This window comes from Triticum aestivum, chromosome 2A (assembly GCF_018294505.1).
Source record: "Triticum aestivum cultivar Chinese Spring chromosome 2A, IWGSC CS RefSeq v2.1, whole genome shotgun sequence".
NCBI classification, from domain to species: domain Eukaryota; kingdom Viridiplantae; phylum Streptophyta; class Magnoliopsida; order Poales; family Poaceae; genus Triticum; species Triticum aestivum.
This window is the reverse complement of record NC_057797.1, coordinates 775,850,376-775,877,050: the sequence shown is the minus strand read 5'-3', so window position 1 is coordinate 775,877,050 and position 26,675 is coordinate 775,850,376. Positions and strand designations below refer to the sequence as shown.

At 44.5% G+C, this 26,675-nt stretch overlaps 1 protein-coding gene across 1 annotated transcript; it reads right to left on the bottom strand.

The window, feature by feature from the left end:
- Positions 1-17,482: 17,482 nt before the first annotated feature.
- LOC123191147 (serine/threonine-protein kinase STY8) lies at positions 17,483-25,607 on the bottom strand. Its single transcript, XM_044603928.1, has 21 exons — positions 24,996-25,607; positions 24,755-24,869; positions 24,552-24,637; positions 24,270-24,365; positions 23,713-23,785; positions 23,485-23,595; positions 22,764-22,811; positions 22,420-22,553; positions 22,099-22,206; positions 21,939-22,012; positions 21,045-21,220; positions 20,847-20,942; positions 20,371-20,451; positions 20,231-20,281; positions 19,973-20,113; positions 19,253-19,839; positions 18,918-19,015; positions 18,385-18,428; positions 18,230-18,282; positions 17,981-18,120; positions 17,483-17,884 (listed from the first exon to the last, which is right to left on the bottom strand). The coding sequence occupies exons 1-16, from the start codon at positions 25,211-25,213 to the stop codon at positions 19,771-19,773; spliced, it is 1,677 nt and encodes a 558-aa protein (XP_044459863.1). The 5' UTR covers positions 25,214-25,607; the 3' UTR covers positions 17,483-17,884; positions 17,981-18,120; positions 18,230-18,282; positions 18,385-18,428; positions 18,918-19,015; positions 19,253-19,770.
- Positions 25,608-26,675: the final 1,068 nt, after the last annotated feature.

Below are 26,675 nucleotides of genomic sequence, written 5' to 3'. Positions count from 1 at the left end.
AGAGAATCCTAATCCTCTAGTCGACATCTTTACTCTCTAGGCGGTTAAGCCCAACAAAGAGAGACGAGGCTCTGATACCAATTGAAAGATCGTGGATGTCGCCTAGAGGGGGGGGGTGAATAGGCGTTTTAAAATAATTACGGTAGAGGCTCAAACAAATGCGGAATAAACCTAGCGGTTAATTTGTCAAGCACAAAACCTACAACAACTAGGCTCACCTATGTGCACCAACAACTTATGCTAAGAAAGGTAAGCAACAAAGTGATAGCAAGATATATGACAAATAACAATATGGCTATCACAAAGTAAAGTGCATAAGTAAAGGGCTCGGGTAAGAGATAACCGAGGCACGAGGAGACGATGATGTATCCCGAAGTTCACACCCTTGCGGATGCTAATCTCCGTTTGGAGCGGTGTGGAGGCACAATGCTCCCCAAGAAGCCACTAGGGCCACCGTAATCTCCTCACGCCCTCGCACAATGCAAGATGCCGTGATTCCACTAAGGGACCCTTGAGGGCGGTCACCGAACCCGTACAAATGGCGACCCTTGGGGGCGGTCACCGAACCCGTACACTTTGGCAACCCTTGGAGGCGGTCACCGGTACCCGTCAAATTGCTCGGGGCGATCTCCACAACCTAATTGGAGACCCCGACGCTTGCCCGGAGCTTTACACCACAATGATTGAGCTCCGAACACCACCAACCGACTAGGGGGCCCAAGCACCCAAGATAAACAAGCTCAAGGGCACCAAGCACCCAAGAGTAATAAGCTTCTCAACTTGTAACTTCCACGTATCACGTGGAGAACTCAAACCGATGCACCAAATGCAATAGCAAGGGCACACGGAGTGCCCAAGTCCTTCTCTCTCAAATCCCACCGAAGCAACTAATGCTAGGGAGGAAAATGAGAGGAAGAACAAGAAGGAGAACACCAAGAACTCCAAGAGCTAGATCCAAGGGGCTCCCCTCACATAGAGGAGAAAGTGATTGGTGGAAATGTGGATCTAGATCTCCTCTCTCTTTTCCCTCAAAAACTAGCAAGAATCCATGGAGGGATTGAGAGTTAGCAAGCTCGAAGAAGGTCAACAATGGGGGAAGAACACGAGCTCAAAGGATAAGGTTGAATGGGGAAGAAGACCCCCTTTTATAGGAGCTCCCGAATCCAACCGTTATGCTCACAGCCCGCACAGAGCGGTACTACCGCTCCAAGGAGCGGTACTACCGCTAGGGCGGTAGAACCCCTTCGAAACACAACAGCGAGGAGGCAAAAAGGCCAAAAGAACCTTCGGAGCGGTAGTACCGCTCGACCTCACGGTACTACCGCTCGACCTCACGGTACTACCGCAAATGGTAGCGGTACTACTGCTTGCGAGCGGTACTAAAAAAATACTTCTGTGCCTACTTCCGCTGAGCAAAACACAAGATTTTGGTCCGGAGCGGTACTACCGCTTAGGAGCCGCGGTAGTACTGCTCTGGTGCGGTACTACCGCTCAGGAGCCGCGGTAGTACCGCTCTGGAGCGGTAGTAAAAAATTACATCCGCTCTAGTCGCGGTAGTACCGCTGCAGCCTTTACCAAAACAACCACAACTTTTGCATCCGGACTCCGAATTCGACGAAACCAAGTTTGTTGGAAAGCTAGCGACAAGGGCCAACACAATCTTGATAGAAATATTAAGAATAAGCAAATGAGAAAAGGCCCAAAAGAAAATGGTGAGAACCCTTCCTCGGATAAGACCGGTAAAACCTCCAACACCGAAAACATCATAGAAGACGTATGCAAACTCCGTTTTCGATGAACTCAAGCTTGTCATCAAGATGACCAAAAGCTCCAAATCTCACAAGGAGAAGAACCAAACAAGAACCAATAAAGATGATGCAAGTATGCAATGGTTTGAGCTCTCTACGAACGATACGATCAAGCAACTCATCGAGAGCCCCCTTTGATAGTACGGCAATCGATCCTATAAATCGGTCTCCCACAACTACCATGAGACCGGTAAAATAGAAAACCTATCAAGGGCAAACCTTTGCCTTGCACAAAATCCACTTGAGCTAGATGATGACGATCTACTCCTCCTCAAGATGGACCACCTTTCTTGATTGCGTTGGCTCGATGAAGGCTAGTTGATTGCTCCCCCATACTCCACTATGGATGAGCCACTCTTCCGCTCATCTTCACAAGTCCATTGTCACCACAATGGACGGCAAGCTTCAAGCACTTGATCTCTTCGTGATACATCACTTGAACTTGCACACCTAACCTAACCCCACAAAGAACTCTCACGAAGACCATGGGTTAGCACACAAAGCGTAATGGACAATGCTTACCACACCATGGGATCACTTGATCCCTCGGTACATCTTGTGCGCTTTGTGTGTTGAATCTTTCCAACTCTCTTCATTTGGATGATGTCTTGAAGGTGGACATGAATGATCACACAATCTTATTCTTCAAGACATGCTTGCAATAAGCTCAACACTCACATGACCAATCTTTGGATAATTCCTTAATAACACCTTGGTCAACTCATAAACTCCTTGAAACCAACACATGGACTTCAAGAAAAGCCTATGGATAAAACCTTCAGATATAACTCAAGGCAACCATTAGTCCATAGAGATTGCCATCAATTACCAAAACCAAACATGGGGGCACCGCATGTTCTTTCAAAGGGCAAAGGGAAGAAGAAGGGGAACTTCAAAAAGAATAGCAAACAAGTTGCTACTCAAGAGAAGAAACCCAAACCTGGACCTAAGCCTGAAACAGAGTGCTTCTACTGCAAGCAGACTAGTCACTGGAAGCGGAACTGCCCCAAGTATTTGGCGGATAAGAAGGATGACAAGGTGAACAAAGGTATATGTGATATACATGTTATTGATGTGTACCTTACTAATGCTCGCAGTAGCACCTGGGTATTTGATACTGGTTCTGTTGCTAATATTTGCAACTCGAAACAGGGACTACGGATTAAGCGAAGATTGGCTAAGGACGAGGTGACGATGCACGTGGGAAATGGTTCCAAAGTCGATGTGATCGCAGTCGGCACGCTACCTCTACATCTACCTTCGGGATTAGTATTAGACCTAAATAATTGTTATTTGGTGCCAGCGTTAAGCATGAACATTATATCTGGATCTTGTTTGATGCGAGACGGTTATTCATTTAAATCTGAGAATAATGGTTGTTCTATTTATATGAGTAATATCTTTTATGGTCATGCACCCTTAAAGAGTGGTCTATTCTTATTAAATCTCGATAGTAAAGACACACATATTCATAGTGTTGAAGCCAAAAGATGCAGAGTTGATAATGATAGTGCAACTTATTTGTGGCACTGCCGTTTGGGTCATATCGGTGTAAAGCGCATGAAGAAACTCCATACTGATGGGCTTTTGGAACCACTTGATTATGAATCACTTGGTACTTGCGAACCGTGCCTTATGGGTAAGATGACAAAAACACCGTTCTCCGGTACTATGGAGAGAGCAACAGATTTGTTGGAAATCATACATACAGATGTATGTGGTCCGATGAATGTTGAGGCTCGTGGCGGATATCGTTATTTTCTCACCTTCACAGATGACTTAAGCAGATATGGGTATATCTACTTAATGAAACACAAGTCTGAAACGTTTGAAAAGTTCAAAGAATTTCAGAGTGAAGTTGAAAATCATCGTAACAAGAAAATAAAATTCATGCGATCTGATCGTGGAGGAGAATATTTGAGTTACGGGTTTGGTGTACATTTGAAGCAATGTGGAATAGTTTTGCAACTCACGCCACCCGGAACACCACAGCGTAATGGTGTGTCCGAACATCGTAATCGTACTTTACTAGATATGGTGCGATCTATGATGTCTCTTACTGATTTACCGCTATTGTTTTGAGGATACGCACTAGAGACGGCCGCATTCACGTTAAATAGGGCACCATCAAAATCCGTTGAGACGACGCCTTATGAACTATGGTTTGGCAAGAAACCAAGGTTATCGTTTTTGAAAGTTTGGGGCTGCGATGCTTATGTGAAAAAGCTTCAACCTGATAAGCTTGAACCCAAATTGGAGAAATGTGTCTTCATAGGATATCCAAAGGAAACTATTGGATACACCTTCTATCACAGATCCGAAGGCAAGACTTTTGTTGCTAAATTCGGAAACTTTCTGGAGAAGGAGTTTCTCTCGAAAGAAGTGAGTGGGAGGAAAGTAGAACTTGACGAGGTAACTGTACCTGCTCCCTTATTGGAAAGTAGTACATCACAGAAACTTGTTTCTGTGACACCTACGCCAATTAGTGAGGAAGCTAATGATAATGATCATGAAACTTCAGAACAAGATACTACTGAACCTCGTAGATCAACCAGAGTAAGATCCGCGCCAGAGTGGTATGGTAATCCTGTTCTGGAAGTCATGCTACTAAATCATGATGAACCTACGAACTATGAAGAAGCGATGGTGAGCCCAGATTCCGCAAAATGTCTTGAAGCCATGAAATCTGAGATGGGATCCATGTATGAGAACAAAGTATGGACTTTGCTTGACTTGCCCAATGATCGGCAAGAAATTGAGAATAAATGGATCTTCAAGAAGAAGACTGACGCTGACGGTAATATTACTGTCTACAAATCTCGACTTGTCGCAAAAGGTTTTCGGCAAGTTCAAGGGATTGACTACGATGAGACCTTCTCACCCGTAGCGATGCTTAAGTCTGTCCGAATCATGTTAGCAATTGCCGCATTTTATGATTATGAAATTTGGCAAATGGATGTCGAAACTGCATTCCTGAATGGATTTCTGCAAGAAGAGTTGTATATGATGCAGTCGGAAGGTTTTGTCGATCCAAAGGGAGCTAACATAGTGTGCAAGCTCCAGCGATCCGTTTATGGACTGGTGCAAGCCTCTCGGAGTTGGAATAAACGCTTTGATAGTGTGATCAAAGCATTTGGTTTTATACAGACTTTTGGAGAAGCCTGTATTTACAAGAAAGTGAGTGGGAGCTCTATAGCATTTCTGATATTATATGTAGATGACATATTACTAATCGGAAATGATATAGAATTTCTGGATAGCATAAAAGGATACTTGAATAAAAGTTTTTCAATGAAAGACCTCGGTGAAGCTGCCTACATATTGGGCATCAAGATCTATAGAGACAGATCGAGACGCTTAATTGGACTTTCACAAAGCACATACCTTGACAAAGTTTTGAAAAAGTTCAAAATGGATCAAGCAAAGAAAGGATTCTTGCCTGTGTTACAAGGTGTGAAATTGAGTAAGACTCAAAGTCCAACCAATGCAGAAGATAGAGAGAAAATGAAAGATGTTCCCTATGCTTCAGCCATAGGCTCTATCATGTATGCAATGCTGTGTGCCAGACCTGATGTGTGTCTTGCTATAAGTCTAGCAGGGAGGTACCAAAGTAATCCAGGAGTGGATCACTGGACAGCGGTCAAGAACATCTTGAAATACCTGAAAAGGACTAAGGATATGTTTCTCATATATGGAGGTGACAAAGAGCTCATCGTAAATGGTTACGTTGATGCAAGCTTTGACACTGATCCGGACGATTCTAAATCACAAACCGGATACGTGTTTACATTAAACGGCGGAGCTGTTAGTTGGTGCAACTCTAAACAAAGCGTTGTGGCGGGATCTACATGTGAAGCGGAGTACATAGCTGCTTCGGAAGCAGCAAACGAAGGAGTCTGGATGAAGGAGTTCATATCTGATCTTGGTGTCATACCTAGTGCATCGGGTCCAATGAAAATCTTTTGTGACAATACTGGTGCAATTGCCTTGGCAAAGGAATCCAGATTTCACAAGAGAACCAAGCACATCAAGAGACGCTTCAATTCCATCCGGGATCTAGTCCAGGTGGGAGACATAGAGATTTGCAAGATACATACGGATCTGAATGTAGTAAACCCGTTGACTAAGCCTCTTCCACGAGCAAAACATGATCAGCACCAAAGCTCCATGGGTGTTAGAATCATTACTGTGTAATCTAGATTATTGACTCTAGTGCAAGTGGGAGACTGAAGGAAATATGCCCTAGAGGCAATAATAATGTTATTATTTTATTTCCTTATATCATGATAAATGTTTATTATTCATGCTAGAATTGTATTATCCGGAAACATAATACTTGTCTGAATATATAGACAAACCAAACGTCACTAGTATGCCTCTACTTGACTAGCTCGTTAATCGAAGATGGTTATGTTTCCTAACCATAGACATGTGTTGTCATTTGATTAATGGGATCACATCATTAGGAGAATGATGTGATTGACATGACCCATTCCATTAGCTTAGCACCCGATCGTTTAGTATGTTGCTATTGCTTTCTTCATGACTTATACATGTTCCTATGACTATGAGATTATGCAACTCCCGTTTACCGGAGGAACACTTTGTGTGCTACCAAACGTCACAACGTAACTGGGTGATTATAAAGGAGCTCTACAGATGTCTCCAAAGGTGAATGTTGGGTTGGCGTATTTCGAGATTAGGATTTGTCACTCCGATTGTCGGAGAGGTATCTCTGGGCCCTCTCGGTAATACACATCACATAAGCCTTGCAAGCATTACAACTAATGAGTTAGTTGGAAGATGATGTATTACGAAACGAGTAAAGAGACTTGCCGGTAACGAGATTGAACTAGGTATTGAGATACCGACGATCGAATCTCGGGCAAGTAACATACCGATGACAAAGGGAACAACGTATGTTGTTATGCGGTCTGACTGATAAAAGATCTTCGTAGAATATGTAGGAGCCAATATGAGCATCCAGGTTCCGCCATTGGTTATTGACCGGAGATGTGTCTCGGTCATGTCTACATTGTTCTCGAACCCGTAGGGTCCGCACGCTTAAGGTTTCGATGACAGTTATATTGTGAGTTTTGATATACCGAAGTTAGTTCGGAGTCCCATATGTGATCACAGACATCACGAGGAGTCTCGAAATGGTCGAGACATAAAGATTGATATATTGGACGGCTATATTCGGACACCGGAAGTGTTCCGGGTGATTTCGGAGAAAACCGGAGAGCCGAAGGGTTACCGGAACCCTCCCGGGAGAAGTAATGGGCCATATGGGTCTTAGTGGAGAGAGAGGGGCAGCCAAAGGTGGGCCGCGCGCCTCCTCCCCCCCTGGTCCGAATTGGACTAGGAGAGGGGGGGGGGCGGCGCCCCCCTTTCCTTCTCCCTCCCCACTTCTTTCCCCCTCCTAGTAGGAGTCCTACTCCTACTAGGAGGAGGACTCCTCCTGGCGCGCCAATAGGGGCCGGCCGGCCTCCTCCCCTTGATCCTTTATATACGGGGGCAGGGGGCACCCCTAGACACAAGTTGATCCACGTGATCATATTCTTAGCCATGTGCGGTGCCCCCTTCCACCATAATCCTCGATAATATTGTAGCGGTGCTTAGGCAAAGCCCTGCGACGGTAGTACATCAAGATCGTCACCACGCCGTCGTGCTGACGGAACTCTTCCCCGACATTTTGCTGGATCGGAGTCCGGTGATCGTCATCGAGCTGAACGTGTACTAGAACTCGGAGGTGCCGTAGTTTCGGTGCTTGATCGGTCGGGCCGTGAAGACGTACGACTACATCAACCGCGTTGTGCTAACGCTTCCACTGTCGATCTACAAGGGTACGTAGATCATACTCTCCCCTCTTGTTGCTATGCATCACCATGATCTTGCGTGTGCGTAGGAATTTTTTTGAAATTACTACGTTCCCCAACAAATCGATCCAGAAATCATACCAAGGTTAGAGAATGATTTGGTGCAATGTCTTGTCAGTTTCGAGTTGGTGTTCCCACCATCCTTCTTCAACATCATGACGCGCATCCTAGTTCACCTATGTGAAGAGATTAACGTTTTGGGTCATGTATTTCTACACAATATGTTCCCCTTTGAGAGGTTCATGGGAGTCTTAAAGAAATATGTTCATAACCGTGCTAGGCCAGAAGGAAGCATCTCCAAGGGCCATGAAAATGAGGAGGTCATTGAGTTTTGTATTGACTTTATTCCTGACCTTAAGCCGATTGGTGTTCCTGAATCGCGGCATAAGGGCAGACTGGATGGAAAAGACACGCTAGGTGGGGAACAAATAATATGTATGGACGGACATTCTCTCACTAAAGCACACTACACAGTTCTACAGAATTCCGCCTTGGTGGCTCCGTATATGGATGAACACAAGATGCTACGCTCCAAACACCCGGAGCGGTCTGATGACTCGATTACACGTGAACAAACCAGGAGTTTCGCCAGCTGGTTGCAAACACGTACCATGCATGACACCTCTATTGAAGATGACCTGTACTTGCTGTCCCAGTTACCATCTTCGAATATAATGACTTTCAAAGGGTACGAGATAAATGGTACTCCCTCCATCCTTTAAAGAGTGTACTTCCAACTTTCTTGGAAAGTCAAACATTTTTATATTTGACCATGTTTATATAACAATACATCAATATTTATGCCATCAAATTAGTAGCATTAGATTCGTGATAAAATATACTTTCATCATATACCTATTTGATTTCACAAACATTGATATATTTTTGCACAAACTTGGTCAAACTTTGAGATAGTTTGACCCTCCAATAAAGTTGGAAGTACACTCTTTAAAGGACGAAGGGAGTAATACATTTTACACGATCGCCCAAGATAAGAAGAGCACCAACCAAAACAGTGGTGTCCTCTTTGATGCAGAAACCAAGACGGAAAAGGAAACATATTATGGTTATATACAGGACATATGGGAACTTGACTATCGACGTGGTTTGAAGGTCCCTTTGTTTCGGTGCAAATGGGTCAATATGAAACGAGGCGGGGTAATGGAAGACCCGCAGTACGGAATGACAACAGTGGATCTCAACAATCTTGCGTATGCAGACGAACCATTCGTCCTAGCCAATGATGTGGCACAGGTTTTCTATGTGAAGGACATGTCTACCAAGCCGAGAAAAAGAAAAGATAAGGAAGCGAATGCATCGTACGATGAGCCAAAGCGGCACATAGTTCTTTCTGGGAAGAGAAACATCGTGGGAGTGGATGACAAGACAGACATGTCAGGAGATTATGAAAAGTTTGATGAAATTGCTCCATTCACAATGAATATTGACCCGAGCATCCAGTTAAATGATGAAGATTTTCCATGGCTACGGTGCAAAGGGACACACGCGAAGAAAAAGTTTCACACCCAAAGATCTGGGATGTGATCGTCTTCACTATCATCACTTTCTTATGTGTTTCACACCCAGGAGGGAATCTCTGTAATAGTTAGGGTAGCTAGTTATGTGTTTTGGCATTTGAAACGCGAAGAAATTTTATGTGCAAGCAAATTCTTTCATGCATTTACTGATTTTTTTTAGCTAAATGACCCTGAAATTGAAAAGCATTTCAAATGAACTCAGAAAAGGTTAAAAGTTGGCATGGTATCATAATTTCACCCACATAGCATGTGCAAAAAAGTAGAGAGGGTTACCGCAAAAACTGGATGCACTTCGTGTACAAAATGGACAATCTTTTTCGAAGTATCAGGGTTTCGGACGAAAACTCATCCGTTACAAAGGCATTTCATTTTTTAAATAACCTAAGCATTACCAAATTGAATATAATGATAAAACACACTAAGATTAGACATAAGAAAAAAGAATCACTGAAAAATCTATTTTCAAAGTTAAGTTATTCACAAACTAGTGATTCACACAAATTTCAAATAATTCAAAATTTAAACTATTCAAATTTGTAAACTATCGGTACTAACAAAAAGTTTGTAATTTTTTGTACCTAAAGCAAAAATATTCACAAAGAAACTCTAAATACAGCAAAAAACAACTCAAAAATAAATAAAACAAAAATAAATAAAGCAAAAAAATATGAAAAAAAAAGCCCACCTACTGGGCCACAGCAGCCTGCATACGACTAGAAACCCAAATTCTAGTTGGGCCAGGATGCAGACCCGCTAGCCCAGTAGGCCCAACAGGGCATCGCAGCAGAGGTAGGCCCAGAAGGTTTGCTTAAGAGAGGAGCTCGAGACAGCAGCGACGGCGGGGCTTATAAGCAGGTGCGAGTGCCCGTCGGCTAGCGAGGTGGGACTAAACTTTTGCGCCCCTCGCCTGGCAGCGTACACCCTTCAATACCGGATCATGGCTCCAACCGGTACTAAAGGGGGGCCTTTAGTACCAGTTGGCACCACGACCCGGTACTAAAGGGGGTGCGGTTCCCGCCGCTTCGCTTGGCCAAAACAGACCTTTAGTACCGGTTGGTGGCTCCAACCGGTACTAAAGGTGGGTTCTATATAAGAAAACACTTCAAAAAAATTGTCAGTTTCTCATCTCTCCCTGCTTCTTTCTCCTCTACCCCGTCGCCGCCCCCGTCGCTGTCCTCGTTGCCGTCCGTCGCCGTCGCCGTCCCCGTCCTCGTCGTCCCCGTCGTCCCCGTCGCCGCGCCGCGCCTCGTCCTCCCTTCGTCCCTGCCCGGCCCGTCCTCGTCCCCGTCGTCCCCGCCCCATCCCCGTCGCCATCTCCGTCTCCGTCCCCGTCCCCGTTGCCGCCCACCGTCGTCGCGCCTCGCCGGTGAGCTCCTGCCCCGGCCGCCAACCACACACACACACACACACATTGTTATAGAATTGTTAGCAATCTTTCTATTTTTTAGTTATAGAATTATTAGAAATGTTAGTTTTAGTTATAGAAATGTTAGTTATATAGAAATATTAGAAATGTTAGTTATATAGAAATGTTTTTTAGTTATAGAAATATTAGAAATGTTAGTTTTAGTTGTAAAATTTAGAATTTGCATATATGAAATCACAATCCATCATTTTAAAAATGTTACTTTACTTTTGCGGCATATAGTATTTGTTGTCGACGATGCCCGGCCCGCATCCTCGCCGTCGACCCGTTCACGACGACGTCCTGCTTCAGAGGACCCATGTCCGGGACTGGGCTCTGTCGGGCTGGCACTGGGAGGTGCTACCTTCAGGGGCACGACGCTTGGTGAGGAACCCGGCCCCGGGTCCCGTCGTCGACCCTCATCTCATTTGGTGGCGTTCGCGTGGGCCACTTTCGATGCGGAGGGAGACGGCCCTGCCGGAGGTGGTACGTCGCCGTGTCAAGGAGGAGGACGAGCACGTCCATCGCTACATGGCTGCTATGGACGTCAGGTTCTCCAATACCTGGCAGGTTCTTTTGGGAGATCACCCAAGCTATGATCCAGTGATGGTTCCTTCTCTTTGGGTGTCCACTGCCCGCACCTCAGGAACCGCGAGTGGCCTAGATTACTCTGTAGTATTTCATCTTTATTAGCTTGCTAGCTAGCTAGCTAGTGATGTATTTGATATTATATCTATTATTCGAGATGATGTATTCGAGATTATATCTATTATTCGAGACGATGTATTCGAGATTATATCTATTATTCGAGATGACGTATTCGAGATTATATTCGATGATGCTTATTATGTACTATGATTGATTCAGTTTTTCCTTATTAATTGATTGCATCCATGCATTGTAATTTGAATATATTTCTTTTGGATTAGTTAAACAAAACCTATGGCGGACAATACCGGCAGAGAGGGAGAAGAGGCCCTGTTCAATATCATACGCAATCCTCATGTGCCAGATGATGATCAGAATGAAGAAGATTATGACGGCTCCGAATATCTAAACAACACCGGGGAGGGTGATATGATATTCGATCGCGACGACCGAATTGATGAAGTCATGAACTATGAACATGATGAAGAAAATGTTGATCTTGAAACAACAAAGACCGGCGAGGTATATATATTTATATAAGCAGGCATTTGGTGATCATCACATGTTTTAAATGACTTGAAGATATATTAACGAATCGATCTTTCTTCTTTCAGCCATCCGGATCGAGCAAATCTTCAGGCAACAGGAAACGAGGCCCGAACAAAAAGTTGAAGGAGGGCGTAAAGTACAATATCGAGGCCATCAAACCTAATGGCGAACCATTAGCGCTTAAGAAGATTGCGGACAAGTTCATTCGTCAGTGCGGAGTTCTTGTGAAGGACCAACTCCTGATCTCCCTTCAAGAATGGAGAGAGCCAGCAAAGCCACGTCCAGGAGTTACTTTTGTCGACGACAGACAAAAACTTCTGCTTTGGGAAACGCTCATGGAACATTTCACCCTACCAGATCATTTCACAGATGCATATGTGGAGGAAGTCAAGGATGTTGCTCTTAGGAAGATGGCGGTTGCATTCAGGAACCACAAGATTCGTGAATGGGCCAAGTACGTCAAGGGAGGAAGGAAGACTCTAATATTCGAGGGAACACTAGAGAAGCAAAGTGCTCATTGGGACGATTTCGTGAAATTCAAGGATTCGAAATTATCCAAGGAACGGTCGAGAATAAACAAGGCCAATGCCGCAAAAAAGGATAAGTTTCATAAGCTGGGGCCATGTGGCTATGCGGTGGGAATGCCTAAGTGGGATAAGTCTGAGAAAGAGATGCTGGATGTAGGTGTCACTCCAGAAACATTGAGCTGCCCCCCCAGGTGCAGGACTTGGTTCTATGCGCATGGGGGGGAGTTGGACCCAAAGACAGGCAAAGTTTTGAAGAAGGCATGTCTGGACGGAACCGAAGATAAGCTACTTGTTGTAATAGAAGAGGCTCGATCGGGGGTGTTCGAGCCCAACAGAGAGAACGACGAGCTTACGCGTGCCCTGGGAAATCCTGAACACCCGGGAAGAACACGAGGCATGGGCGCTATTCCGTGGTATGAGGGGTTTTCGGACTGGAACACTGACTACAGAACCCGTGCGAGAAAGAAGATTGCGGAGGACAAGAAGAGGAAGATGGAGGAGGAGCAGAGGAAGCTAGACTATGAACGCCTTCAAGGCCTAGAATCAGCGCACGCGGACTTGGCAGCCAAATTCCAGCGGCAGCAAGAGCAGATCGACTCACTTAGCCAGCAAAGGGGGTCTCAGCAGCTAGCGGATGATCCACCATTGGATAGCACCGTCCCATCCATGCCGAGAAGCAGCGTGGGTTCCGTCCCGGGCGACGCATTGCTGGATAGCTACCCAGTGGATGACATCATGGAGAACACTAACTGCGAGCTACACTTCAAAATGAAGAACATATCCATGAAGGTGGCGGACGCCCTTGCTTTTACAAATCCCCCGAGGCAACCTTTCATTGCAACCCGATTCCAGCGGGCTATGCTCGTGTCTTGGTTGATGAGGTGGTGGACCAATATTCGGGGCTAGAGCTTGACATTCCTGGAGGTGACGATGAGCACACACTGGGAGAGGCCAACCATCGTATCATCCTATGGAGAAAGGATTGCATCATCTTTCGAAGGCCACCGACACCGGGTCATCCGACTCCTCGTCGAAGTCCGCCACCGAGTCAGCAGACTCCCGCTCCTCCAAGTCCACCAACGCGTCAGGCCACTCCTCCAAGTCCGGCATAGCTTCAGGCCACTCCTCCTCCTCCAAGTTCGGCAAAGCGTCAGGCCACTCCTCCTCCAAGTCCGGCACAGCTTCAGGCCACTCCTCCTCCAAGTTCGACACAGCTTCAGGCCACTCCTCCTCCTCCAACTCAGCCATGTCAGCCGTCTTCGCCGCCTCAGCAATCACGGAAGAGAGCCGCCTCAGCTATGGTGCGTAGCGGTACAAGTCGAGGTAGTACTGGAGGTACAGGCGGAGGCAAGCGATTTCAATATGGTCCAAGCCTCGCGCCTCTTCCGTAGAGGCCTTACAACAGGCCTGAGGAGGAAAACGTAGCCATATCGAAGGCCGAGGTGGAAGCCCATTTTGCATCGAAACCGCCACCGCCGCCAAGGGAGAAAGTGCCTGTGGAAAAGATTGACCACTTCATTCGTATGGCTAGAGCACCAGCTCCCAAGCCTGTTGACACAGACTATGAGCGCCACATCAAGAAGTTAAATCGAGCACGTCTACAGAAAGGAGCGGTAAAACCGTTCCCCAGCTGGGAGAACATGCGGCGCAATCAATCCCCCCGCTTGTTGTGCCAACAATACATGAGAGTAGGCGCGCCCAATATTATTGTGGGCAAACCGTTAACGTTCCCGGGGTGGGCGATGTGGTAATAACCGAGGAGCATATTGCGCAGGCTGAAATGATCGGGATCACTGTTGGACAACTCCTCGATATGGAGCCCATGTCTCCGACTAGAGAGGAGGAAATAAAACGGAAATATGTCCGGGGCCAACCTTTGGTCGAGCCAGACGAGGTCAATAAGCTCCCAACGAGAATGTATGAATTGCATCAATGGTACATGGACATTACCAAGATTTCCAATCGAGAGTCCCTCATGGTGAATTTCAAGAAGAATCATTACTACCATGAGAAAGCTGTGACCATTGAGTATTCAGAACTATTTCAGCTATACAATCAAGACGCACTCGACAAATCTATCGTCAGTTGCTATTGTTTGTAAGTGATTTCTTTCTGTAATTTAAGTCTCAAGCTAGCTGTAGTGATCATTTTAATCAATCATTACCTGTAATTATCCTCACTATATTCTTTTCTGTGATATTATGCAGGATGTAGATTTATGAAATGAAAAAAGGTGGACGCTATGGTATTGGGTTCGTTGACCCAAATACCATTAATGAATACGCATGGAAAATAGATTCATATTACAAAAAAAGTGTAGAGGAAAGCATGCTAGAGTTCTTCAAGCACCTCAAATACAATGAAGATAAACTACTTCCTTACAACTTTGAGTGAGTCACACTGTCTTGTACTACAAATTATGTTTTTGCCTACTAGCTAGCTACATGTTTTTGCTTACATATGTCCGCTTAATTAAGACATGCAAACGTGTGTGCATGCAGATTTTACTGGATCTTGTTAATCATTAAAGTTGATGAAGGAACAGTTGAAGTACTAGACTCACTACTTAAGAAAGAAAGTGACTACACCATCGTGAAGGGGATAGTCAACAGGTAATTTCAATCATTATTAACTATATCTCAGCCTATTTAATTAGTTCGTCATTTCCTGATAACAATTATTTAATAACCCATTTATTCATTTTCTTTGTCGGCGGGCAGGGCTTCGGCAAAGTTTATCAGGGTCACTCCAGGCCCATGGAAACAAAATCTGAAATGGTATCGACCCCAGGTACGTAATTAAGTAGTACTAGCTAGCTGCCATCTTTTTAATTATCATGCTTGATTAATTATTATCTGATCAAATTCCATTCTCGTAAAGGCCCTGAAGCAGGCGCCGGGAAATAATCTGTGTGCATACTACGTTAGCGAGAACATTCGCATGATGGCGTCTGAAAGGAGCAAATCTCAAAGACAGGAGTGGGTACGTTTGTCAGAACACTATTCACAATTTTTACACCATTATCGATATCTAGTCACACAACTAATTCACATGCATATTGATCTCCTTCTTAACAGTTCAAAGAGGTGCGGGAGAAGCTCCTAACAGAGGACCGCATAGAAGCAATTCAAGAGGAAATAGCGGAATTTTTGCTCGACTAGGTCATAGATCCCAAAGAAGAATACTATTACCCGCTACCGCCCCCATGAACCACTTCCAATTGTTATCGTGCTCCGAAGGCACCAATTAGGAGAAATTGTGTGTGTGTGTGTGTCTATATATATATATATATATATATATATATATATATATATATATTATGATCAGTTCTACTAGAAATTCTATTTATATATATGCATAATGTGTACAATATGTAGTATCGTAAAATACCAGCAAACGAAAAAAATTAAATGGAAAACACAAAATTAAATGAAAAAGAAATCATAAACCCAACCCCCCCCCCCAACCTTTTAATAGCGGTTGGTGACACCAACCAGTACTAAAGGGCTCCCTGCCCCCGAAGCTGGCTCGTGCCATGTGGTTACCCTTTAGCACCGGTTCGTGCTGAACCGGTACTAAAGGGGGGGGGGCTTTAGTGCCTATACTTTATCGCCGCTTACCAAACCGGCACTAAAGGGCCTTACGAACCAGTGCTATTGCTCGGTTCTGCACTAGTGTACACACTAAAATATGTCTATATACATCCGTATATGCTAGTCAACTTGAAATCTCTGAAAAGACAAATATTTAGGAACGAAGAGAGTACTTGGTATTGACACTAGCTCCAACCTAAAAACCCATGAAAGTGTCCTTCAGGGCGTATCATGGTTTTGCACAAAAGATATTCTTAAGAGTTCGCCCTACCTTAATTTTTATTTCGTCCTCCGCCTCTGCCTGATCCAAAGAATGAGAATACTTTGCTAACCTATCGACATATGTGCGCAGATCTACCTTCAAAAGTAAATTTACAATTGAAAGCTAGTAATGATCTAGTTTTTTTTAGGGTAAGTAATGATCTAGGTAGTGGACCCAGTTAGGTTATGTATTTTGTGGGTCGGGCCTCGTCCCCCGCTTGGGCCGAGCGAGTCGTCCTTGGTCTTCTTCTAGTGTGCTTGTTGGGTATTATTCCCGTGACACATAGCCAGTGATTTGTCGACGCGTAGTGCATCCTTGTCCTTTTTTGTAAACCGGGCTAACCATTTTTCAGTACGCACGGTACATTTTTTGCATACCTCAGAAACATTTTTTATGTATACATTCAACATTTTTCAAATGCACGATTAACCTTTTTCAAATTTGTATGTAAAGTGATTTTTTTACTACATATGTATTTAGAATATTTCGAAATATAAGCAAAAGTACAAACAATAAAGCAAAAATATGAAATAAAACGGATGGAAAACAAGTGCATAAGGCTTGTGGTCCGCACTGGGCTGGCCCATTCTGGCGGCTGCTTAAGGCGAGACATAAATAATATATATACAAAAAATAAAGATTTTGATGAAATTCCTTTTTTTTGTGGTACTTTAGTTGATTTTACTGTTTGTCCTGTAGTTTAATTCAGTTTTAATTTCGATGTATTGTGTAATGTGAATACAATAAAATTAATTGTGTAAAATGAAATTTCAATAAAATGAAAAAGGAGTCTTCATGTCCTGTTATTGAGGACCTCGTTTAAAAACATATGCCGTCTAGGAGCTTTACCAGGACTCATTAGAAAAACACTTAAATCCAGAAGTAACCATTTAAAAAAATCAATTCCTGGAAAAAGGAGCAATATCGTATTTGTCGTGCTACTGCTTCGTGTTAAGCGAGCAAGACATAGTCGCACCCCTTCCAATCCAAAAAAAAAAAGTTGCACCCCTCCTGTTGTGGCTATTATCTGCCAAAAAAAAATAGAAATGTACAATAACCAAATATGCCAACTGGGCAAAGAGATCCATTATCAGAGATTATTAGGTACGGGCTACCAATTAGCAATGCCAACTGGGCTCAGTCTAGACCCTACAGAGGATTTTTCCTCCATTCCTACTGCTATCGAATTGTTATCAATTCCTACAAAAAATCTGATGCCAAAGAAACTGCAAAAAACATGTTAAATTATCAGATTCCAGACAAGAAAAATATATTGAATAATACCGAAAAGGAAAATGTGATGGCATTTTCATCTGTTCTTTCTTACAAGGCCAACTCATCATTGTACATGAACCAGAATGCAAAGGGTACATAACTATTAGCCAGTTGCAAACCAAAAACCATGCAACACATAAAACTATATCACCTCTAGGTTATGTTGCACGAGCATGCATGCGACAACCTAACCCAGTTCTCCCTGCGTGTATTTTAGGAGACCGAGCACAAAATTCAATATACATGACATATATACAGGGAACAGTCGACGCACACACGATTATTCAAGGCGACAATGTGAAAAATAGAGGACCAGGCCATAAAGGCCTGGGTGTTGCCGACGTGATTTAACTATCTTTGGTTTGCAATGTCGATGAACTCCTTTGGAGCTGGAGGAGGCCTGCAGGCAAAAAAAACAACAGAAGAATACTTCACTTTATTTGTCAGATTCCATCTTTTCATGAGCCTTGTGGCCTACAAATTCCAGCAAATATACCTGAATAGGCTACAATATATCTTCCAGTTCCGCGGTGATCTTGGAGAAAACAGGCACATATGTAGGTTTTCGCTCCAACACCGTTGAATCAATTTAGACAATCTCGGATGCACGCTCAAGGGGATGACCAAGCGAAGTCCCTGGTTAACAAGGAACAATGCCCACTTTTCACACGTGTACGCTCACTATTGACTGCTCACTGCGCAATACCAAAACTGTAATTTAACTTTGTTGTTGCTGAATACGTACCTGTGTCTTACTGACAGTGCAACTTGCAATGGTGTTGGACTTTCGTGCAGGACCTGTATAGCAGGACCAAGCAAGGGTATTACCTTTAACCAAAGTACTCGTGATGTTTGAAAAACTCAGTAAGACTAAAAGTTGGAGAGAGCACCAAGGTTTACCTTAATAAAGTTGCTTTGTGATCGCAAGGCTTATGGTTTATCACCTGCCAGGACAAGGAATTCTAATAAGCACATTGCATAGGCCCAATACCTCTCAGTTGCATAGAACCTGTCTTCTGAGCTTTGACGGAGGTTCAAGCAGAGATAGCACACAGAAATATGCATTTCTTCATAAACTTGCTGTGAAGATGTCGATGAGTAATAAAAAAATGAAGGAAAACAATGCCGTTGGTTACCAAGTTATAGCACATAGTTTCTGCACGAGGTTCAGGGATTTAGTCGTGTGTATATGCATGTTGCGACAATAAAAGAGTACTCGAGCTAATATAGGGCATTTGATATTTTCTAGAAAGGGGAAAGGACACTTAAAGGATAATGGGCAAACCGACAACCCACCGTGCTCCTCCCTGCATCTAGAAAGCACTGGAATAGGAGCATGCCAGCGAGACCTTTTTATATATATTTTTTAGATCTACCTTTTTTCTCTTGGAAAGGAAATAACAAATATGCCAATTGGGCCAAGAGATCCTTACCTGAGATGAAGTATTTTGACAACAAATGAGCCTAGCCCAACCCCATACGGGTTTTTTTTCCTTTGATTTCTGCCGCCAGTGAGAGTTGTTATTGTTTCCTGCAAAAATATAGGATATTAGATATTTTCTAGAAAGGCGAAAGGATGCTAAAGAACAGTGAACAAACTGACACAACACACCATGCTCCTCTGTGCTCCTCCCTGCCATCTAGAAAGCACTGGAATAGGAGCATAACAGCAAGATCTTTTTTCCTCTTTTTTCTTTTTTGAGATCGACCTTTTTTTATCTTGGAATGGAAATAGTAAATATGTCAATTGGGCCAAGAGATCCATTACCCGAGAGCCAAGATGGGTGATAATTACTGGGCCAAGCGCAACCACATTCAGGATCATTTTCCCCCTCGATTCCTGTGGCCACCGAATTGTTATTATTTCCTGCAAAAATATGATGCCAAACGAAGCTGCAAAAACGTGTTAATTTATCGTGTTCCAGACAAGAACGTATGTTAAATAATAACCAAAATGGAACATGTGATAATGGCATTTTCATCTCATGTTCCTTACAAGACGAACTCATAATCGTACATGACCCAAAATTCAAACACACCGAACTATAAGCCACTCGCAAAACAAATAACCACATAAAACATAAAACTATATCACTCAGGTTATGTAGCACGGGTGTGCTAACTTAACCCAGTTCGTCCTGTGAGCATTTTAGGGGGAATCAAAACAACCGAGCACAAAAATTTATGTACATGACATATATACAGGAGACGATGTGCGCATGTCGCACTTTTTAGTGCGTGGCAATGTCAAAAGAGGGTCCAGCTTCATGAGCAGGCGCCTTCTTTCTATCGCTGTGTTTTCATCTGTATCTTTTGTTTGGTATGTCGATGGCCTCCTTTGGAGCTGGAGGCGGCCTGCAGAAACATGCTGCTTTTCATCAGTCGGAGGAACCCGTCAAATATTAACCAGAATAACTTCACTTCATTTAGTTTTAAAATTCCATCTTCTTATGAGCCTTAAGGCTAACATATCCAGCAGCAACCTAACCTGAATAGGCTGCAAGATATCTTCAAGTTCCGCGGTGATCTCAGAGAAAACAGGTCGTGTATTGGGGTTTTCGCCCCAGCACCGTTGAATCAATTTAGATATTCTTGGATGCACGCCCGAGGGAATCACCAAGCGAAGTCCCTGACAAACAAGGAGCAATGCTCACTTCTCATACTTGCACGTCCAGTCACCCGCTATTGACAGCTGATGCACAATACCGAAACTGTAATTTAACTTCGTTGGCATCAAATGTCGTACCTGCCTTACTGACAGTGCCGCTTGCAATGGTGTCAGGTTCTCATACGGGACCTGTATAGCAGGACCAAGCAAGGTTAACAAAGTACCGATGTTCGATGAACTCAATAAGACTTAAAGCTTCAGAGAACACCAAGTTTTACCTTTGAAGTGACCAACTCCCATAGAACAATAGCGAAGCTGAAGACATCTGCCTTGTGATCATAAGGCTTATGGTTTATCACCTGGCAGGACAACAACTTCTAATAAGTATACATCGGGTAGGCACATAACTCAGTTGCAAAAAACCTATCCTCTGAGCTCTGACTAAAGTTCAAGCAGAGATATTACACAGAAATATTCATTTCCGCATAAACTTGCTGGGAAGATGTGGATGAGTAATAAATAACGAAGGTCTGGCTTTATTTACAAAGTCAGGCGCATGCCTTTTCTCTAAAAATAAATAACAAAGGAAAAACAAGGCTATTTGTTACGAAGTTATAGCACATAGTGTCTGCATTTAGTCTTGGTATACGTGTGTTGCAACAGCAAAAGAGTGGTCGAGCAAATATAGGATATTGGATATTTTCTAGAAAGGGGAAAGGATGCCAAAGGACAAATGAACAAACCGACAACACACCTCAGGTGCCATCCATCTGTAGGTGCCAGTTTCAGCAGTCATATCTCCCTCTTGCGATCGTTGACGAGAGACACCAAAATCTGCAATCTTCACGACCTGTTTCAAAAGAACAAATTATCATTTTACTAATATTTAATTGACAAGTACATGGATTTATAACAATATGCATACTTGACCCTAAAAAAACAATATGCCTACTTGACCATCACCAATTAATAAATTGGCAGACTTCAAGTCTCTATGGATGATGTTATTTTGGTGCAAATAATCCATCCCTTTTGAGATGCCGATAGCAATCCTAAGAATGAAGGAAAGCTCCAAGGTTTTATTATGCTTGTGCAGGAAGTCATACAGATTACCTCCAGCCATGTACTCTGAAAACAAACACACAATACAAGAGCAAATTATCAGTTAACAGGAAATTACAAACTGATTCATGATAAATAAATAAACTCTACACAGACTTCTTTTTAAGGGGAGACAGAGGTCTCCGATTTCCACTATGAGAAACCTGAGAAGTAGGAGTTTCTATAAACAAACAGATAAAACATAAGCAGCTGATTAGTGCAGGGATCCCCAACAGTGATCTATATGCACGCACAAGATGAAGACGTAGAAGAATGCAGAGATGAAAGTGATCTATAGGCATGATAGGCTGACTGAAGGATGGGCAGAGACCTGTCGATCTGATAGAAACAGAGCAACAAGATTCCACCAATCAGACATCTCTTGTATTCTGTCGACTTGTACTATGTTGCAGCATGATGTAGATACTCTTTACGTATGGGTGTAATAAGCAAAATATCACAACTTCCCTCTAGACATATCTGCTCTTGAAGTCCCTACCAAAATGCATAGAAGACAGGAGTTATCCCCTGTCTTTAGAGCTCAGCTTTTCTTTCTTTCGCTTTTTTCTAAATCAAGCTTATCAAATGTGTTATCAATAGCTATTTAAGCATCACCTCCAATTTTTAGTCACCAATGTTAATCATAGTGTAAATGTGCCATGGATAACAGAACTTTCATGTGAATCTGCAACAACAAGGATATTGATTGCTATTCATTCCACAACAAGCAATATTAGTATCTTACCTGTTACAATGAGATACTTTCGCTGCTTTGTGCATGCCCCATAAAAGCGAACAACATTTTCATGATTAACGCTCCTGTACATGACTATATTGTGTTAGCATCTTCTGGAATTAAATGGTTCAGTGAAGTCGATTAAGTGCCACGGAAATAAGAAACATACCTTAAAATCATTATTTCTTGCAAAAACTCCACTTTTGAATTATCGTTAACATGTTCAGCTCTAAGGTACTTTATTGCAACATCCACATCAAGGTAAGTTCCTCGATATCTGCAAAATGAAAAACACTGGTTACTGAGCTGTCCTGAAGTTTCCACAAATCATAATACAGCTGATTTCACTATGTTTGTTGGCAGTGTCCCTTGTGAACCTATTTCATCTGTAAATATGCAAGGAAAAGGCATGCAGCCCACAGTAGCAGAGTAGCAGTTAAGTGGTGGCTGTCTTTCCTCTATTTCTAAGCAAGTGTTATGTAGTTCTTACAAGTCTCCAGAAGATCCGGACGCAATCTTTTCTTCAATCTGCAACAGATCCCTGTCAAATTCAGATTCTCCAATCTTTTCTTGCAGCTCTGATATTCTCTCCGAGGCGGAACTTGTTAGATTAGATAATGAGGGCTGTGTACCACAAGGAAGTTAACGTTGTTGGCAAAAGGTTAGACACAACTTGTTCATTCTTGCAATGCTGACTGCATGCATTTACAGCACTGCATCTGCATACTTAGAAAAGTTGAATTACCAGCACCTATGTATAAGTGACCAGGCAGACACCTAAGAATGTGAAGTATTCACGTACGTAATGTAACTAAAAAAGAAGAGAAATCGTACATTACGTTTTGCTGTCTCCTTGAGCTGCTGCAGCAAACCATCTGTCTCCTGCATATAGCGCCAGGCAATATTTTACTCAAGGAAATATTTGAAAGCAACTATGTGTAATATAACCTACAGATGCTTCACTACTCACAAGAATCTACAGGGCACATTGATAACAAATTGCTAAGTGTAGCGATTGTATCTGTCGTCAAGTCTGTAAAGTCAAAATGACTTCGGTTACTTCATCTTACGAAGTCAAAATGGCTCCAAATTCATGGGTAAATGTCAAAATACAGCCCTAGGTTTTATAACTTCGTTATAAGCTAAATACCTACTGCATACTTGTATGAACTAAGATGGTGCCCATGGTATATTTCATTGACAGTAACTAGGGGAAACACATAAACTGGTTTTCCTTTTTGCCAACTGGCACTGTTATGTAAACAATTATTATGTGTCTTTCAGGATCTTCTCTTACAAGAATCGGAAGTTTCCAAGGGCAAGTTATGCAGTTCCAGAGATGTGTTCACAAACAGACTAGCAATATAAACGGAATGACTGCACATATGACTGTTATCACCAAGAATTTGTGAGGAGCTCTGTGGATCAAGATCTCCTTGGCTCTGACTCCACACAAGCGACATGATGTAAAGCTGATGCGATTAATCGTAATGCTATCATAATTAATCGGTCACACGTATAGATGTGCTCCAGTATAACCATGCTCTAAGTTCACCTCTGTTTCCCAGCCATCAACAACAAAGACATCCAAACACAATCCATCTGTTGTTGAGAACACATGAGCTTCACGAATGTTCAATCCAAGATCCGACAGCAGCGTAGATAGCTACAAAATAATAATTGGATTTTTTTATTAAAGTTGGTATAAGTAGTATGAAAGGCAGATATGGGAATCTAAATAGAAAACTCATAGCAGATGGATTGAGACTCCCAAAGCCTTTACCTGACTAAGGAGCTTTGGCTTGTCATTAGAAGAAAAAATAATTTCATGAAGAAGGGGAATTTCTGTATCCCGCCTGTGAAAAATTTCATTGGCAACTGAGGATCAAAGTTCATTGCTCATGCAGGTTTATGAAAAGGAAGCACAAAATAAGCTACTTGCCAAACTATTATGAGATATCATAGGTAAGTAGTACGCACAAAAGCATGGAGAAAAGATATGTTATGCGATTTGGAACAATTATGCCAAACTGCACGAAGATAGCTTGCCCACCACCACTCTCCTAGATAGTCTTATATATGGTTCAATATATCATTCCAGATTGAAAATGAAAACATGCTAGAACCTTTCTATCAAGTTATGAGAAGCATTGGGCCACATGGTTGCTTTTTGAATTAAAAAATTCAGCGACATCACGAGCTACCAGAAAAGTTGTCAGCATCTTTTTGGAAAATCAACCAGGTTTTACAAATCAGAATGAAAGCATGATTATATTTCAGGGAGACGGTGGGTAAACAAGCATTTCAACTGAATTTCAGAAGTTGGAGGTCGAGAAAGACCTTGCAGAAATGGCCTCGAAGTCGTCCACACCTTTTCTTCGCCCCAAGCTGAGGTCTTCCATGAGCCGCTCGTCAAATCCTTTTAATCCGCCGTTGCTGTTCATCAACATTTACAGACCTTGTCTTAGCAAGCAAGATTGTTTAAATTAAGCTCAACTAACTTTGTCTGGTGCCAAAATGAAGACAAGAGATGATCGCGTATTTTCCCTGTAACTTAAAATGATGATCAAGCAAGCCAGAGAGCATTGGAGAGTGGTCGGGTTGGGTGGGGTTAACCTATACCTCAGATTGGAAGCCAGAGAGCCCCCACAATTACCGTTTTGATTCGGAGCAGACTCGGCATCGGACGGTTTGTCGTCATGAAGGTACTGCCCATGGAGACAGAGCATGTATATAGCAGAGTAAGTGAGACAGCAAACATCTTCTTTCAGAAACACACAGCGACAGTGTGTTGAATGGATGGATGGATGGATGGATGAATTTACCCGTAGGAATCGTGCGTGGAAGACGGGGCGGTTGTCGGGGTCGGCGCACTCGGCGAGGATCCGGCGGTGCAGCAGCACGTCCTCCGCCTTGTTCACGTCGAGGTCGATGTAGTAGCTGCACCGTACCCAGCGGACCCAGGCAGACAGACAGACAGGCAGAGAGCATGGTCAGAGAAACTGAAAACGCGGCGTAGGCAGCAAGGTTTGATCTTTGATGTGGACGGCGGGCGGGGTGACAGACCTGGCCGGGAGGCGATCGTAGTGGTCCTCGAGCACGCGGTCGAAGAAGGGGTCGGAGAGCGCCTCCTGGTTGCCGACGGCCCGCAGGCGGTCGTAGATCTCCCTCCTGACGTCGGACAGCTGCACCCCGCCGCCGCCGCCGCCGTGGGCGGACGCGGCGGCGGCGGGGGCCGGCCAGCAGCTCTCGCCCGCGCCCTCCCCGTCGCTGCCGTCGGCCATCCGCCTGCCCGCGCGCGGGGCCCTACGCGGCGGCCATCGCGGCGCCCTTTATGGGAGCGGGAGGTGGCGAGAGCGAGGAACGGACGGGGTGGATGGTGACGAACTGACGACGACGTACGGCAGTGGGTTGGGCTTGGCTGGGGTGTGGTGGCGGGCGGGGGGAATCCGAGGGGCGGCTCTCTTGGCGGTTGCGGTTGCGGCCGGCCAGAATCTTCTAGAGGGCGGCGCCGGCCGGGTATTTATACACTGAGGCGAGGGGCAGTCCCGTACTTTGGCCTGGTGTGTCTCTCCTCCGCGACGCCCACCGGCTGGCCGGCGACGAGGAGCCGGAACGAGCCCAGGAATGGCGGAAAAGGAGGCCGGACGGATCCTCTGCGGGAGGGGAGGCGGCCGACGCGTGGCGCTGGGGCCCGCGGGTCCTTATCCGGTTCGAATACATGGGCCCACCCGCTGTTCCGGGAGTAGAGGAGGCAGACGAGACTGCTGGCCGGCAGTGAGAGAGGGGTATACTCCTACTGCTAGTCGAGATTCCGTGGCAGATTCCAAGCCCTTTGACCTCATCCACGGGTAAATTTTCTTGCTAGTCGAGATTCCGTGCACGTTGCTCCGATCCGACGTGCCAAGTGCCAACCACGTCGCTCTCGCCCCCGTACCAACTCTTGTGTTCTTGCCAAGTGCCAGAGTCTCCACACACACACACACACGCCAACTGGCAACGGATGGGAAGCAACTATTCAAGCAAACAAAAAAACCGAAACACTAACGCCCACGTGTGTGTGGGCGTTACCCAACTCGTCCACACGCCTCGATCGTCGTCCATTGTCTTTTGCACGAATATTGGCACGAAAAGGTTGATTTTGTGCGCCACGTAGGACAAGTCGCGTGTGTGGCGTGTAAGGGAGTTCGTCCGCACGCCGGTTTCCCCTCTGAGGTCAGCGGTTGCGAGTCGGGCGTGCGGTGGAACTGTTGTCGCGCCCGCACGCCACGCCCGACTGCGGTTGGCGTCTCCACATCTCGCCACTTCGCTCTCCCCTCCCCATTCTTTACTTCCCAACCCACTATCCACACCAGTTGCATTCGATTGAGGAGAAACCGAGAGGAGAAGGCGACGGCGGCGGCGGAAGAGTCGACTGCATTCGCGGCCGTTGGTGGGGCTCGCATGACCGGAGCGTCGTCGCCGGAGAGCCGTAGATTGAAGGTAAGGCTCCCTCCCGTGCTCACATTTCTGCCCGCGATTTTTGCACCCTCCCTCTTTGTTCAATTTCCGCTCGCTTTTCCTCGTGATTCCGGCCGATTCGCGGTGCTCCAGCGTCCCCGTCGGCGGTGGAGTCGCGTGCTTGCCATTTAGGGTGGCATTGCGCAGTTTCGTCGCCGCCGCGGTGCCAGTCATGCCGGTGTGGCTCGGCCTGTCTGCAGCCACATCCGATTTTTGCCTTGCGATTGAGCGGGCGATTTTTCTAAT